At 33.3% G+C, this 18,460-nt stretch overlaps 1 protein-coding gene across 1 annotated transcript in view; it reads right to left on the bottom strand.

Annotated features, from left to right (window-relative positions):
- Nucleotides 1–478: 478 nt before the first annotated feature.
- LOC140152647 (uncharacterized) overlaps nt 479–18,460 on the bottom strand; it is a 155,329-nt gene continuing 137,347 nt past the window's right edge. Inside the window, 6 exon segments of the mRNA XM_072175075.1 lie at nt 479–6,567; nt 7,008–7,130; nt 8,130–8,226; nt 11,077–11,142; nt 11,654–11,718; nt 18,219–18,283. Of these exon segments, the coding sequence (XP_072031176.1) occupies nt 6,304–6,567; nt 7,008–7,130; nt 8,130–8,226; nt 11,077–11,142; nt 11,654–11,718; nt 18,219–18,283 (680 nt within the window). The 3' untranslated portion in view covers nt 479–6,303.

Here is an 18,460-nt window from a genome sequence, read left to right as displayed (position 1 = left end):
TATATCACTATTCCTTGTTCATTCTGTTGATGGACAGGTGAATGATGCTTGTTACAGGTCAGACACCATAGGACTGTGATGAGAATCATATGTCTAGCACTAATGTAGTATGGAGTCCCTTTAATGCTTTACACTCAGTGGTCCGACTTGAAGAAATTGGGCGGCATGGCGCAAGCAGCAGTGGCGTAGCGTCATAGGGGCATGGGCATATACCCCCAATCGATGTGAACATTTTGACAAAATCCATTAAAAATTGTCGTAAAATGGCCAGTGCCCCTTCATTCAGATTCGGTGCCCTCCCAATCAGGCCCAGTGGTCCTAATCAGTTGATTCGAACTATGCCACTGACAGGAAGTTAGAAACCCCTGATCTCAGTTTTCACAATTGTAGACAAACTTCATTTTTAGTATATGCATGGGTTTTATGTACCGTACATATAACATACATTGTAGAAAAAAGTACACAGGACACAAAAAAGTTGTTCTTAAATTCATTTTATATTATTTTAGAAAATCTTTTCTTACATACATTCATTATAACTACATTAAACTTTTTAAATAATACTTGTTGGCAAAATAAACAAAATAACAGAAACAAAAAGTATACAAACTGATAACACGCCAACTCCAATATAAACAATGAACACATATATATCTCTACAACAATGAAAACAGAAATAAATACCTCAGAACTGGTATGTGAATTAAATCAAGGACCAAAAGCAACTTATCACCTGTTATGATTGCCAATACCTAAGCGCAAGTCTCTGAATACCTGACATATGAGATTCCTTTCATGTCGTTGTCTCACATGGGAATTCCCATGATAAAGTTGCTTTTGCTTTGTCAACATTTCTTATCCCATTTAGATAAATTACTGAACTAATCTTTCCAAATGTGTTTTTTTACCAACAGTTAATGTATCATGGTATATACAATTTTTCAGGAATAGTTAACTTGTTGAGGTCTAAGAGGTGGTGTTTCCCTAATCATTTTAAAACACACAAGCAGACTATGTTTTTGTGACCATGTATATGAAATCTTAACTTTTAATTTCATTCTCAGTTAGGTCCAGAAAGTTTGACTTTGACAAGGATTCTGCTATGACCAGAAGTTCAGACCATTAAAAACATGCTTTTGTTGTGTATAAGCAGTATAAACAGCTTGCTTTGTAACTTTAAAAAACAAATTAGTTTGGAAAATTACCTCTAGAATTAGCTCTATTAATTATCTAGAATTGGGAGTAGCACACTTCACAGAAGAAAGCTGTATTGCAGAGACTTGTTGTATGTAAACAATCTTTTACATTATGATTATAGGATACTGATATCATGTTTTATGATATCAAGGTCTCAGTGCAACAAAGCCTCATTTCCATTAGCTCCCTTGGGTAATGTTAATCATAACATGATTGCATGTATATGCCACATTACCCAGGGGAGCTAATGGAGTTAAGGCTTTGTTGCACTGAGCCCTCAACATGGGAACATTAATAAACTGGTGTCTACAGGAGGAGCAGACACATCAATGATGGTTAGGTTCCATGATGCACCAGGAGGTAGAGATAACACACATGGCTTGAGTGATGACTCGGATACAGATTCGGAGGAAGAAGGTGGGTGGAGTAAACATCTCGGGATCAGTGCAACAAAGCCTTATCTCCATTAGCTCCACAGGTAAAGTTATTCATAAGAAATATTGCATTTATACACAACATTACCCAGGAAAGCTAATGGAGATAAGGCTTTGTTGCACTAAGCCCTTGATATAGGCTAGATTCTTCACTGAGCAAAGTGCATTAGCCAAAATAACTGCACACACCTACAGGATTGTGCACTTCAATTGAACCATCAGCAATTTGCTGGGAATCTTAGAGATGTTCGACTAGGGAGTCCCGACTCCAAATAATTGTGTGTGATGTTAAATTGACCATATTGGATTGTCATGCACAGGGACAAAAATAGTGTATCTCTTGATATTGATTGGCAAATGCCTGAAATCAAATGATAATTGGCATCAATAAGCTTGAGCATTACAAAGGTTTGAACATGTAATGCTTAGTGGGTTTGTAGCACAAGATGCACCAACTTAAAAGCAAAGTTTGGCAGGTGCATGTCAAAACTACACTATTTTGCCCTCCGTGAGCAACACACAAACATGTTGGAGTCGGGAAACAAAACCTTTACAATAACAATAATTATTATTTTCCAAGCAAGTAAGGTAATAAAAATAAGATTCTGTCACCAGAACTGAAACAATTGGTACTCGCAACAAAAACTTACTTGTTTTTCTTAACAAAATTCTATACCATGGATATCTAGTTTGTCCAATATTTATTTATCTTCCTAATAAATAAAACACTATACATAGGCTATAGATTTTTGTAACCAGAACTGAAATAATTGGTACTCACAAACAGTTTTGAAAATAGTTTTGTCTGAAAAAATTTCCATACCATGGATTATATAATTAATACAACCGATGACAAAATCTTGTCACCTTTTGGGTTGCTAATTAATTTTTTATTATAGTTCATATATTAGAAAACATTTTGTATGAAATAGCAAAATAGAAATTTCAAGTTATGAAAACAGCTGCTACTGCCCAGCCTATCTTAATTAAAGATTTATTGTTTTGGCAGTATACACAACACATACAAAAATATCTCAAACTTTTTCTCTCTCGCAAAAACATTTTAAATATTATCTATATACACATTGACATCGCCTTTGTTAGTCGCACACAAAATAGAAACACCTTTAGTTCATACATACAAGAAAAAACATACAAAAAGTACAAAAAACAATTTATGAAGTGTAAGAAAATGGCAAATTTCTGCCATATTATATACATATTAGCACCTTTTCAATTTTGGAATGTGAGCTATATGGTCCACAAGTTATAAGTTCCCCCCTAATACTTTTTAGAATAAATCAAAAAATATTTTATGAAATGTAAAAATGTAAAAAGATACGTATATCCCTATTTATTTTGTATTTTCTCAAATATTTGTCGATTTATTTTAAAAAGTATTTTTGGGGAACTTATAAGTTGTGGACCCTATACATTTAAATACAGGGTATTCTATTTACAAATACTTCAGCATTTTATATCAATACAAGGGGTTTTACAAATTGGCCTGAGATAATTCTTAATTTCAATTCATTTCATTTTAACATTCAAGAATGGACATTCTATGACATAATGTCATAATAAATTTCATTATCAGTGCCATTTTTAGCCTGTGAGGTATACGTTACATATTTTAACTACAATATTTGAAGAGAGTGCCTATATGAGTCACCCTGGCAAGGTCATACATATAGGCACTCCTCTAAAGGGCCTATAGGCGATTCTCTTAATTGGCTAACTTCAGTCATAGATTGGGGTAAATAGCCTTGACATCAAGATTATAAAACCTAAATCTAAAGGATATCTTGTGACAAAGCATGCCAATTAGAAGAATTGTCTATATGCATCAACTAAAGACATTTTAAGACATCTTACAGTAATTGAAACAGGGAACTTTCAAACTAAGTTTTCAGCATATCCTGTGGTGTTTGAGTCAAGATAAAATTAGAACTGAAATTCATGGTTATAATTTTTTACTTATGACTCAAGAACCACAGGGCCAGCTAAATTGAAAGGTATATATAAATCATGTAAAGCCTGTACTTTCATCAGAATCTTAAACGGTGTTAAGAAAATTGCAATAAAGCTTGTAAGACATGGATAAAATGGTGGGCATTACTCCGAGGTATGACACTAGCACATCTTGTTAGTTAACCAAGAAAATACTATTGTTTTTAAATTATGCAAGATAAACTTACACGACCAGGCTCTCTATGGATACTACTCTACCAAAAGATTTCTTTACCTTATGTACATACTGTGTGAAAATGACCGGTACCCATCAGTTTCCAGAGATTATGGACAAGTTGACCAAATCAAAATGCAACATGAGATCCACCTGATTTGTAAATGGTCATACAACTACAACTGGTCATTTCAAGAGGATCCAATGTTGCATCCTGATGGGTACCAATTATTTTGATACAGTCTGCTTTCCCTTTTCAAATCTTCTTTCTATAACTTGGTAAAGAATAAACAGTTTCCTGTAGGCTAGCTGCATACATTTCATGTTTGGAGCAATTGTACTGCATTTGTTTTTTAATTTGAAAAATCCAGTAAAATCATTATTTTCAAGCAAGAAAAAATGGATCAACAAATATAAAATGAAACATGTAATGTTTGTAAAAATGAACCTATTTAATAATTGGGACTGGACCATTAATATGCGCATTTCACATTTTGGTTTTTATGCCACCTACAAGAAGCAATCTTCTTTTTTGGCTTATCCAATTTTTTTTTTTTGCACAAACCAGTAGCATACCTCTTCCCCTACTCAGGTCTACAAAATGCTTAAAGCTCCTTACAGAATAAATCAAGCTTCATAACATTACTTTCTCAAACACTTGGCATTGTCATTCATCTTTGGATTTGCATAGTATAATATAGTTTTTAAGTACATATTTCTTTATCTTTATGTATGGTAACAAATATTCAGTATTGTACCTTAGTCTTAGTTTTGGAAGATACCGCCTTCTGTCATTAATCATTTCTTTCACCAAATAGAAAGAAATGTTTCATAACAAGCTTAATGTTGAAATGCAATGTTCTGCTACTTCACCATCTTAATATATGGTACCACAACATTATATAGGGCTTTTTCTGTTGAAATCCATACACCCTCTATGGAAGACATGGCCCACACAGATGGTGTATTTCCTACACAGGGGGTGTAGGTTTCAAATAGAGTCATACATTCAGGTAACCCCATTTGAAATTCATACTCCCTGTGTGGACGATTAAGGTCATATCTTCCATAGGGCATGGATTTCAACTGGAATACCTCATTTCATTTTGTATGGTCCACGGTAAAAAACAACCACATAATGCTGCTATATTTGTTTAAAGAATACACATTCATGGAAGACCTTTGTTTTGTCTCATCAGAAATAAAACTATCAACATTTTTTGACTACCTCCAACAAAATCAGGAACATGTCTTCCTTGACTTGGACGTGTATTATAATCATGTAATAATCACACCATCACATGGGCTAGCATGTGACTAAACTTTGTTTGACTTACAATTGGCGAAAAAACGGAGACTCATAAAGCTGATGGGCGCAGCGCCTACACTATTTTGCACCAATGTTAATTTATGCGAAATTAAATTGGAACTTAACAGATAATTTTCGCCAATTATAAGCCAAGCAAATTATAATTATCCCTTGCGAATGTAGAAAAATATTTAATAGCATACCAATTGTCACACAAGATGTGAATGAAAATATCCTGAAATTTCATCAGACCTTTTATTCTTGATTTTGAAGCAGTGACATATTTGAGAACAACTCTGCATTGTATGAAACATTTTGTTATTCCATTTCATACAGATACACGAGTCAAACAAGTGTTCCACACTTTTTGTGTGAAAAAAAGTATCGGGAAAATCTCTCCAGTTTGAGACAATTAATAGCAAAAGGAAATACATGTGTGCAGCCATATCAAAATAATACTGTTGTTGGAAAAGACACTTTCGAAATATTTAAAGTAAGTCCTAAGAAAAATAAATAAATAAATTAGACTGTTTTTGTGATAAAACATGAATGCCTGATCCAATTACTACAATTTGGTATCATTTTTTAGAGTTAACAATATTATCAGAGACAAAATATCTTGTGTGTGGGGGTGGGGTGGGTAAGAGCACAACTGCATCATTTTGATGTGGCCGGACACATAATGTGAAACATTTAATTGTGCCGTCATACTTCCTTTGATTTGGCTTATGTCATCAAGAACTAAATTTTGCATACACTTGCAACCTGTTGAAAGTACCCAAACCTATCACAAGTCCTCAAATCCCAATTCAAGTTATGGCAGGTTCATGGACTTGTTTTATGATACAGTTGGATGCTTGCAAAAGGTCTTGTGTGAAAACTAGCATAATTGAATAAAGATTGTATGGAAGATTTTCTATCCATTGCAATGGAGAAATCACAACCAGAATGCGGTCAATAGATAGGCATCATGATTTCATCTCAAGATGTTTTCAGAAAATTATCAGTTTTGACCACATTCGACATCTTCTTGATATTTCCAATGCACAATGGTTGTTTCATCATGATGAAATTAGTAAGTTTTGGCTGTAGCTCTCCTCCGAGATCTATTTGTGATTTATAGATCACACAACAATGGTTTCTGTTAGCGTGTTGATTGGTTACAAGCCAATACCACATCATTTTTGACAACTTTCGACAATCTTCTTGATATTCTCAATACACAATGGTTGTTTCTTCATGATGACATTGGTCAGTTTTGGCTGTAGCTCTCCTTTGAGATCTACTTGTGATCTATATATCACTTTACAATGTTCTCCTGTTGGCGTGTTGATTGCTTCCAAGCCGATACCGCAGCACATTACCCTAGCTCTGACAACACCCTCTACATCTGGGCAGTTCCGGTGCTGCACTGAAGTGGTTGCTATGACATACTTGTTGAGCTGTTAAACCAAAACAAAACAAAATTGGCAAAGATTTAAAAACATATAATGTAATGCAATGACATAATAACGGTTGAGAGAAAATTATGTACATTTCCCATTAACCTGAAGAATTGAACTGAAGAATAGCTTGTACCAATTACCTTTTATCTACATATTATTGCAGTTTTGACAAATCATCCATATTCACGCATACCTTGACATCTCCCAAATTGCCATCACTACATTTCAGTAATAGCCAAATAAGTGAGTACAGTCTCACAACAGGGACACACCTGCATGATGAGAGATGCTTAATCAGCCAATGAGAGATGTCAATAACCTCACTTTCCATTGATTCACTCATACGGATGCAAACACAAATAACCTAGAATTTTAGAGCTGAAATTTAGAAATCAATCAAGCATGTCATTTTCACAGCAATGCTGATGGTTTCCTACCTGTTTGGCATCTTTGTATAAAACACATGCATCTCTCGATTTTTGCAAGTAGCATTTGTCTGTTGTGTACACAAGATGCAGGATCTTGAATCGGTTTGGTAAGTCTTCAAGAACTTGCACATCCTGAGAAAGGAGAGTAGAAAGTAAATGTAATAATCAGTTTCAGGTAAACTACCGTAAACGTTCGCCTAATGGCGCTATGGACTCCCTTGAAACAACTGGAATTTTAGACACAAACTAAAAGTGCCCTCCTATAAAAATCCCACTAGACAATCAGGGGACATACCCTTAATTCTTGTTGGGATTTTTAAAGGAGGGGGCAATTTATTTGTACATGAAATTTACCCCAAGGCAAAGGAGCCCAGGTGCGCCATTAGGCGAACGTTTACGGTATATGTTTCACTTTGCCTACATTCAAACATGGAGTCTTTTCTTTTTCCTTATAAGTGAATTGAGATTAGTTGAAACAAGAAACTTATTATAACTTCAGTTTGGATTCATATTATTTTGTACAGCAGAAAAAACTTGTTTGATACCAAACATTGATATATTGAAAGACCTTGATGCCTATACCCCACAAAGACTAATTCTAATGGATACTGCCCAGTGATATTCTCATATTCTCAAGTGGAAAACTTCATTTGCCGCTTTCAAATTGTGCGTGGATATGAGAGTATATGGTACCGTGGAATATTGCGTAATGAGATGTACGGAAACATAACTGCCATATCATGAAATCTTATTTCTAACAGTAAGCAATGATTGTTGTTCAGTTTTGGAATTGGAGATACTATTGTTATCAAAATTAGTTCAGATTTATGATACTAAAAAGAATCTTCAATGGCCAGAATGTTCACTGTATACTAGACGGCAACACCGGGGCAACAACAATTTTCACAGGCCTTACCTACATGTTCATATAGATCCACCATTGTAAGTTGTGATATGCATTTTGCCAGGTTTCAAGCCTCAATTTTCTTCATTTTGAGTCATGTTAGCATTAAAACTGCACATTTATGTGCGCTTTGCATACATGTGTCCCATGTTTCTTGTCCCATGTTACTTGTTTCTTAGTCATGTTAGTCAGATCATTTATGTAGCTGAATTATCTTTCTTACTTACTTGCAGATTTGAGTCAAATGACTTTAGATTGTTAACATCCCTGATCATACCAAATACAGTCCTGGCCGGTGCCTTGATTACACCAATTCCCATGAAACTGGAAGATAAAAACAATCACATTTTCTTATATTATTATATTGGATCCACTGATTGGTTAAACAATTTAATTAGGGCAATGCATTATCTAGCAGTAAAATAAACATTGAAAATGATAGCCAAAATGGTTGCAATGCTGATAGCAATTTATCATCACAAATGCTATCTACTGCTGATAGCAATTTATAATTACAAATGCTATCTACTGCTGATAGCAATTTATAATTACAAATGCTATCTACTGCTGATAGCAATTTATCATCTCAAATGCTATCTACTGCTGATAGCAATTTATAATTACAAATGCTATCTACTGCTGATAGCAATTTATAATTACAAATGCTATCTACTGCTTATAGCAATTTATAATTACAAATGGTATCTACTGCTGATAGCAATTTAAAATCACAAATGCTATCTACTACTGATAGCAATGAATAATTACAAATGCTATCTACTGCTGATAGCAATTTATAATTACAAATGCTACCTACTGCTGATAGCAATTTATAATAATTACAAATGCTATCTACTGCTAATAGCAATTTATAATTATAAATGCTATCTACTGCTGACAGCAATTTACAATAATTACAAATGCTATCTACTGCTGATAGCAATTTATAATTACAAATGCTATCTACTGCTGATAGCAATTTATAATTACAAATGCTATATACTGCTGATAGCAATTTAAAATCACAAATGCTATCTACTTCTGATAGCAATTTATAATTACAAATGCTATCTATTGCCGATAGCAATTTATAATCACAAATGCTATCTTCTGCTGATAGCAATTTACAATTGCAAATGCTATCTACTGCTGATAGCAATTTAAAATCACAAATGCTATCTACTACTGATAGCAATTCATAATTACAAATGCTATCTACTACTGATAGCAATTTATCATCACAAATGGTATCTACTGCTGATAGCAATTTATAATTACAAATGCTATCTACTGCTTATAGCAATTTATAATTACAAATGGTATCTACTGCTGATAGCAATTTAAAATCACAAATGCTATCTACTACTGATAGCAATGAATAATTACAAATGCTATCTACTGCTGATAGCAATTTATATAATTACAAATGCTACCTACTGCTGATAGCAATTTATAATAATTACAAATGCTATCTACTGCTAATAGCAATTTATAATTATAAATGCTATCTACTGCTGACAGCAATTTACAATAATTACAAATGCTATCTACTGCTGATAGCAATTTATAATTACAAATGCTATCTACTGCTGATAGCAATTTATAATTACAAATGCTATATACTGCTGATAGCAATTTAAAATCACAAATGCTATCTACTTCTGATAGCAATTTATAATTACAAATGCTATCTATTGCCGATAGCAATTTATAATCACAAATGCTATCTTCTGCTGATAGCAATTTACAATTGCAAATGCTATCTACTGCTGATAGCAATTTAAAATCACAAATGCTATCTACTACTGATAGCAATTCATAATTACAAATGCTATCTACTGATAGCAATTTATCATCACAAATGGTATCAACTGTTGATAGCAATTTATAATTACAAATGCTATCTTCTGCTGATAGTAATTAATAATTACAAATGCTAGCTACTGCTGACAGCAATTAATAATTACAAATGCTATCTACTGCTGATAGCAATTTATAATTACAAATGCTATCTACTGCTGATAGCAATTTATAATCAAAAATGCTATCTACTGTTGATAACAATTAATAATTACAAATGCTATCTACTGCTGATAGCAATTTATAATTACAAATGCGATCTACTGTTGATAGCAATTAATAATTACAAATGATATATACTGCTGATAGCAATTTATATTTACAAATGCTATCTACTGCTGATAGCAAGTAATAATTACAAATGCTATCTACTTCTGATAGCATATTTATAATTACAAATGCTATCTACTGCTGATAGCAAATTATAATTACAAATGCTATCTACTGCTGATAGCAATTTATAATTACAAATGCTATCTACTGCTGATAGCAATTAATAATCACAAATGCTATCTACTGCTGATAGCAATTTATAATTACAAATGCTATCAACTGCTGATATCAATTTATAATTACAAATGCTATCTACTGCTGATAGCAATTTATAATTACAAATGCTATCTACTGTAGATAGCATTACAAATACTATCTACTGCTGATAGCAATTTATAATCACAAATGCTATCTACAGCTGATAGCAATTTATACTTTACAAATGCTATCAACTGCTGATAGCAATTTATAATTACAAATGCTATCTACTGCTGATAGCAATTTATAATCACAAATGCTATCTACTGCTGATAGCAATTTATAATTACAAATGCTATCTACTGCTGATAGCAATTTATAATTACAAATGCTATTTACTGCTGATAGCAAAATGCTATCTACTACTGATTTACCGATTATTGTATTGCCTACTGTTGATACAAATTTAGCATTAATGCTTTCTACTGCTGTATAGTGCATTAATAAAATACTATCATCCATACCTTTTCATTGTTTTTTAAATCAAAACGTATATGTGACACGATCTGGTCCATGGGGCCAAAGGAGGCATTTTTGAAAATTGAGTTACTATAATTATTACATTATACATACAATAGGCTATCATTTATTGAAAACACCAAAGGCCTAGCATACTTGGTTCTACAGTTATGAAGTTTTTTTGATCTCTATTTTCTTATGTATTTTATTGTTTTTTTTACTCCATATTTTTACCTTTATCTCACTTTCAAATTTGCCACCTTTGGCCCCCATGGACCAAATCATGTCATATATGATATTTTTTGTGATGATGCCACACCCTACCTGTCTATATCTGTGTTTTCTTTGGTCCTCTGTAAAAGTAAAATACCATTTTCTTGGCCTTGTAACCTGAAATGAAACAAATAAGATGCATACAATTCACATTTATTTTCCTTCTACCAAATAATGTATATGCAAAGACTGGATTAAGTCAGAAAATAGCAGAAAAGATGTACAGGATTTCACATAATTTATGTATTGGGCACTTTTAATGCAAGGAGGTGCTAACTGCTAATCCTGACTGTGCAATGAAAATCAAATGGACATTTCCCATAACATAACAGTGGTCCAATTATGATACTAGAACTAAAAAAATCTATAAAGATCATGGTCACTGAAATTAACGCTTCATATAGTTTTTCTGTAATCTTATTTTTTGATGTTCTGTCAATTTACAAGAACTGAATATGTGTTAAATAATGTATTAGTTATAATGGTACTTTGTATTGTGTGTGTCAATAAAGCAATGGGCTTATTCTTTATTCTTTAGGCAACTCATCTATCACTTGATAGAATAATAATCTAGTCAAATATAGAAGTCCATTTTATTTGATTCTACTCTGCTGACTCCTCAACTCACCTCCATCCCCCGTATTCCTTTGGATGTTGAGTGTTGGTAGGGTTAAAACCACCAACCTGAATCATCTGCAACAGAATAAAATAATAAAATCTTGTTAACAATTCAAACTTTGATAGATGCTCTACCAGATTGATGAATAGTCTCAACTATGATAAAGGTTAGATGTAATTTTAGGTTACAGTTCTCAGAATAGTGAAATACCGTAGAAACCCGTCTATAAGGAATAGAAGCGACTGTGATGATAGCATATTTCACGCTAGCGCCCTCCACAATATTATATCATTATGGAATTTGAGCAAATCATTTACCGACACAAGCAGGTATATACAATGTATTATTTTATCTTTATTTAGCATCTCACGAGCATAGCTCACTTGGCAAGGCATAAGACTTTGGTTCTTTAGATCGGAAGATGGTGAGTTCGAGCCTCATCACGGTCACACAAACTTTTATAAACAAAATATTGTTCAAACTTTTCATTTATATTTTCTTGCATTTTCTAAAGACTCCTTTCGTGATCATTTTTTTTTTTCATATTTAGTTTAATTTATTCTATTGTTTTTCTTTTATTGTTTCTTTTCTTTGTCTTTTTTCTTGTTTAATTTTATTTTTTCTTTATTTTTCTTTGATTCATATAATATTGGCAGGATAAGGAGAGGAGGGAACTAAAGACCCATTCAGTGATTTGCTCATCCGGACGATCGTAAAAATCATCAAAATTCACCTTTGTCATTGTCATAGATGTGGTAACATAGCCTGCTAGTGGTTCAGCAGAAAACCGTGTGACACATAATATACATTTGGCTACATTTATTATTATACGATAAATACTGAATTTATTAAACATGGTAACAAATATTCTCTGGCAGATCGGTTATACGATGGAACTGGTAGGCATAGGCCTATTATAAATTCGGGATATTAAATATCTTCCTGACGAGACAGATCTGCGCATGTGGTCAAAGCGATTCCTTACTAGCCACAGACCGTCCGCTGGAATTAGTTGAACATGAACCATTCGCTATGGCTGTTGGTCGGACCTCTCATCTCTCCACATCGATTGTGGCCTATAATCCCGACATTGCCCTTATGAACTCACATCCTCCTGTTTTATTTCAATACGCTGGCGAGTTACGTAATAATCGGATTAACTACCATAGCAATAGGTGAAAACAATTTTTTTTTATTTTTCGTTATACACTGATACATTCAGGCGGTACCTCTTCATTGAACCATATCATGCTGCCCCTGGAAGATCTTTGAAAAGACCAGTCAGTATTGTATTCAATCTATGATTGCAGACATACACAGTACAGGTGATGAGTGTAACCTGCTTGTAGCGCGCAGCGATATGTTCAAAATTGTTTTCACCTATTGCTATGGTAATTAATCCGATTAATTCACATAACTTCACCAGCGTATAATGGCGAATAAATTCTGACCATCACTTGGCTTGTTGGATTCGTTTATACTACAATTACGCTGTTGAAGTGACGTAATAATCGCAATAACTACCATCAAGCAGATTGCACTAATCACCCGCGTATGTCACCAAACATAGATTGAATACCACTCTTTTCATAAATACTAATCTTACATCATGGCGAGTGATTAGCATTTCTTTGACAACTATGGTTTAATGCATAGGTGCCACGTGAACGATGAAGTGCAGGGCTATATATTCGAAATTGTATTCATCAATTGCTATGGTAGTTAATCCGATTAATTACGTCACATCGACAGCGAATAGCCTATAGTATGGGTTCAAGTGGAACAAAAAATAGTGTATGTCCATTGCTAGCTATGGTAATTAATCATGTTAGTGTTTACATCACTACTTCGGTGAAGACAAGAGAAGTGTGCCTTCTCTACCAACGCCTGTGATATAACAGGTGCAAGCGAAACAAAATTGAATGACCAGAATAGTTTCCTTTGTCAGATGAATTGATTGAAGTTTTTGAAGACACTCTATTCTTGATGGGACAATAGATTCAAATATGGAACAATTATTATTCCTCATCTATTTTTTTATTGAAAAACTGCAATTGTGGCAACAGAACAATATTTATTTTGATTTCATTTCAAGTAGAAACAAAATCGTGCTTAAGCCAAAAACGCACCCTACCTACCATTCCTCAAGAATTGGGATGGCACAAAGGTGCAACATAGGTTTTTATTGCAAAGACGAGGACAGACAAGTAGTTACAACACATCTGTCTAACCGTGGGTTTCGCTATTATTTAGAATAAATGCTTTTACTAGTTTCTATAAAACCACAAAATTACTAAAAAAACAATAAAAAAACTAAAAAACAAAAAAAACAAACACAAAAAACACACCTAAAATTAAAAGAAGAAAGGTAGATTAGAAGAAAGATAAAAAGAACATGTCAAAAAGTTAAAATTAAACGAGAATGAAAAAACGGAACGGTGCCCGGACCATGCTCTCTTCAGCATGTCTTCAGTTCCAAAGTCTGACGCTCTATCAATTGAGCTATACGCTCCTGATATACTGAAACAGTCGTTATTATGTCAATACAATTGATTGGTGTTACAACATACTTAGATGGAATGCATAGCCACCCAGTGCCAGTATATATTTGCTCAAACTCCAAATACAACAAGCAACCAATTTTATTGAGGGCGTTTCTTAGGTATATCCTTGTAGACGGGGTTTTACGGTATTTGTCCAAACAGTTCTCAGAATTTTGAAATACTTGTCCAAACTTGTTCGACTGAGAACCAGCTAAAAACATAACTGTAGTGAAATACTCTGGAATCTGATCATTCATTTTGACTTATGGGCTGTTTACTAGAATCAAATGTAATAACATAAATAAGATATATATGAGGCTTGTGGACCAGACTTAAATACTGGGCTAAAGGGATTTTTACATTAAAAAAAAGTAATACACTAGTGCTTTTTGTCAATTGCAACTTGGTGAACATGGCGGACAACAATGATTTGATTGAACACTTGTAATTTCAAGCTGTGCCTAATGATATTCACCCTCATGTCACTGTACTTGCCAAAAAGCACTGTTGTATTTAGAGTCTTAATGAAACTATTCATCAGAAAATGTGACTAATCTACAGAGTGCTTAAGGTATTATATGGTTCTATATCTACGCAATGATTAAGATCTGGGTTAGAGAGGGGGCCTGGTCATTGATCACGGGTATTACCATCATGTTAACAGATTCAACATTTCATTCATGGTTGACCAGCGCATTACAGGCTTATAAAACATGAATATTATAGAGAATTCAATGTGAACTTTGGGCTTGTATTTTCTGGGCATTTTTAAATTTTTGGAAAGTGCAATGTATAGTGTATAATTGCTGTTGGACTCTTTACAGACAAAAAATGTTCAATTAATTTTTTATTGACAGAATATATAACTGCTATTCCACATGATCCAATCAAGTCAAACCATTCAAACTGCATTGACTTTACTATTTCCCTGAAGCTCAAACAAATACTATCTTGCAATCCCTGTGTGTATCATGCTTTTCTTTGATGTTCAGCTCTGAATCTAAAGACATGATATTTAAATGTTGATATAATTTTCTCCAAATCAATGCATAATTTGATGCAGAAACATTATTATATTACATTACAGAGATGTTTAAAAATGTTGGCGGTCATCAATTGCACATGAAACATCCACTGGCTAATTGTATCCTTGGACAGTGCGATGTCAATCAGTTTTTTAATTCATACCAGTTTGAAGAGAATGACCATAATGACTTGATTAGATCATATTGATAACTAATCATTAAAAATACACAAGATGTTACACAACACATAATTATACAATACATATACAAAAGGTCAAGTAAAAATTATACCAGTTGATTGTCCCTGCCTGCTTCCATTTACAGGGATTCAAATTTTTTTCCTTAATTTTAGGCATAAATTTTTTGTAGAGATGTTTCATAAGTTAACATATTGGCAATAGATTAAGTTCTGTCCGATGAGCATTTTAAATCGGGTTTTAATTTAATCAAACCTTCAGAACCATTTCATAAAAAAAAGAGCCTCCTCCTCTTCAAGTTAATCTGATATCGTTAAAATGGTTGATTTTGCATTGAAAAATTAAAAATTAAAAACACCCTTGTCCTGCTCTTTTTGAAAAAAAAAACAGACAATGAACTGGTATTATTTAGTTGGCCTAATAATAAATATTTATACAGATCCAAGCTGATACAAACATGGTAATTACAAATGGGTAATTGTGCAAAATCCTCTGTACCATACATGCATACCATGAACTCTACTGTGATCTAATAATTATATTGTATTCATTGCACAATCAGTTCAAATGACATATATAGATTACACATAAGGTTTATATTAAAGGAACGCTCCTGCAATCACAACATTATGCCTTATATGTTAGAAAAACAATTACCAAGCACGAATCACATGGTTTTATTTAAAACAAACTCATATTGACCATCAAAACGAATAAAAACAGCCGGCTCTCAACATATGATATTCAAAATTCCTGCACCAAAATTGCCTGTCGCAATGACGTCATGGTTATTTGTGCTCAATTGTCATCAGCCTTCATTGTGTTACTGGGAATTCATTGTCACAAGCAATTTCGGTGCCCGGTAAATTTGAATATTGTGTGGTGAGAGCCGGCTGTTTTTATTAGTTTTTAAGGTCAATATAAAAATAAAAATAAAATAAAATAAAATAAAACCACATGATTTGTGTGTGATAATTGAAACCATGTGATAATGCTGATTGCCTTGTTTTGCCATGAAACATCTAAATCATAATCCTTTAAAAATAATATTTTTTTATACCAAAAAAATTGATGCTGTATTTTTCTGGAATAGGGAGTAAATATGATGACAGGCTTTGGTAATTTGTAAAAGTGTTCCACCAACATCATTCTATATTTAACAACTATGTGCAAAGTTTCATTACTGCTTTAGTGTTTCATACAAGTAACGATTAAAAAATGCAAAACAATTAGCCAAAAATTAAACAACGTGCAACCTTGTTTGGTTCCAGTGCTACTGAATTTGGTCTATCCGAGGAAAGTTAAAAGACAAATACAACAAAATACAAGAAATGTTAATTCATTCTCCATATTGGATTAATTTATAGCTCAATCGTAATTTACAGGCTTCTGCATTGCCCTTATTAAGTCTTTGGTTGAGCTGATTAGTATCTTACCAAGAAATATACAGCACCACAACATTAAATTAAATTGTTCACAGCTAATGACTGAATCACAAATTCAGATTTACACTGACAATTTGAAACAAAATGATTTTGAAAATGTGGCTATAAGATTTAAAAGAAATATGCACATGCTGCAGACATCCATTCTGTTTAACTTGAAACAAAAAACATCTTACTACTGTCAAAACATGGCATAATGCAACAGTGATATATCTGCTTTTACATTATAGTATGGGTGTTTAAAGGAAGCATACCCAACAGTCATAATGGGCTAATTCAGTTGAAATCCATATACCCTCTATGGACGACATGATCTTAATCTTCCACACAGGGAGTGCAAATTATAAATGTGGTTACCTGATTGGGTGACTCCATTGAAATCTACACTGTGTGAGAGATTAAGGCAATGTATTCCGTACTGGGAGGTGTATGAAGTTCAACTGGATTAGCCTTATATTGCAGACATGTTCAATTCATCGGTGGAATGCCAACATTATCAACTCCTTCAACTGTACACCTATGTTTCAGATGGACATTTTATTTTTGAAAAGACCATACATACAATACATCATAAAATATTTCGTATAGCTCGCTCTCTAAAACTAGTGCATTGCATACGTACTTGCTCAATTAGCATTTTGTGCAAATTTTATTACATAATTTGTTGCCGTTCTTTTTTTATGAACCTTTTCATTTTACATGTAAAGCCTATGGAGATTAATATTAGAGAAGGCAGGAAAATTTGCACAAAATGCTACTTCAGCAAGTACAAATATAATTTTACTTCTGGAGAGGGGGCTATAGCTAAAACAAAAAAGGTCCTATACCTAAGTGGTTATGAAACAAAGCTGTGTATTAAAGCTTACCTCCTTCTCTTTATGGTGTTTTATGTGTCAATACTGATTAAAGTTCCTAAGTTTTTTTCTCTATGGCCACAATAATCTTCAAGAACCAGGTTTCTAATATCACTGTTTAGCCATAGTTCTTATAGTATAAGCACTTTGTTATCAGTCTTACCCTAGCCTTGAATCTCACAAAACCCTAAGTAAGTAGACCTTAGCTAATGACAGCTATTGATTTTTGAGTCAAAAGAGATTCTCAAATGATTAATGTTGGCATTCCAAACACTACCATGTAGCATCCAACTTCCTTTGTATCAATGACAGCAACGCATTCATGCAGCTGTCCTCCTCATCTACGATATACACTACCTTTGTATGCATGTACAATCAGTTTGAAATCACATACTTGACTGAATCTTACAATGCCGATGACTTTAGGAAGGAACAGGCACTCTACATAGTACAATAATGGCAAAACTCACACAGAGCAGACACACAACAAAAGGATAGAGTGAAATTTACCTCTGTGAATAGTGTAGCAACAGCCTGTTCACCAGTATAGTCAATGTCACTATAAGAAGTATTGGCTACAGAAAGAAGATGATATCAAGGTTACATGCAAAGAAATCAAATGATATAGTCAGTTTAATATCAACACTTGAATGCAAGGAGGATGCTTACAATCCTTTGCCATTCAACTGAGGAGTATGTTGATTGATCAGCTTGAAGTATAAAATTATGCTGTTGTGTGGATTGTGGATACA

Source organism: Amphiura filiformis, chromosome 5, assembly GCF_039555335.1.
Source record: "Amphiura filiformis chromosome 5, Afil_fr2py, whole genome shotgun sequence".
Taxonomy (NCBI): Eukaryota; Metazoa; Echinodermata; class Ophiuroidea; order Amphilepidida; family Amphiuridae; genus Amphiura; species Amphiura filiformis.
Note: the sequence above shows the minus strand (reverse complement) of the source record. Positions and strands in the feature narration are given on the sequence as shown.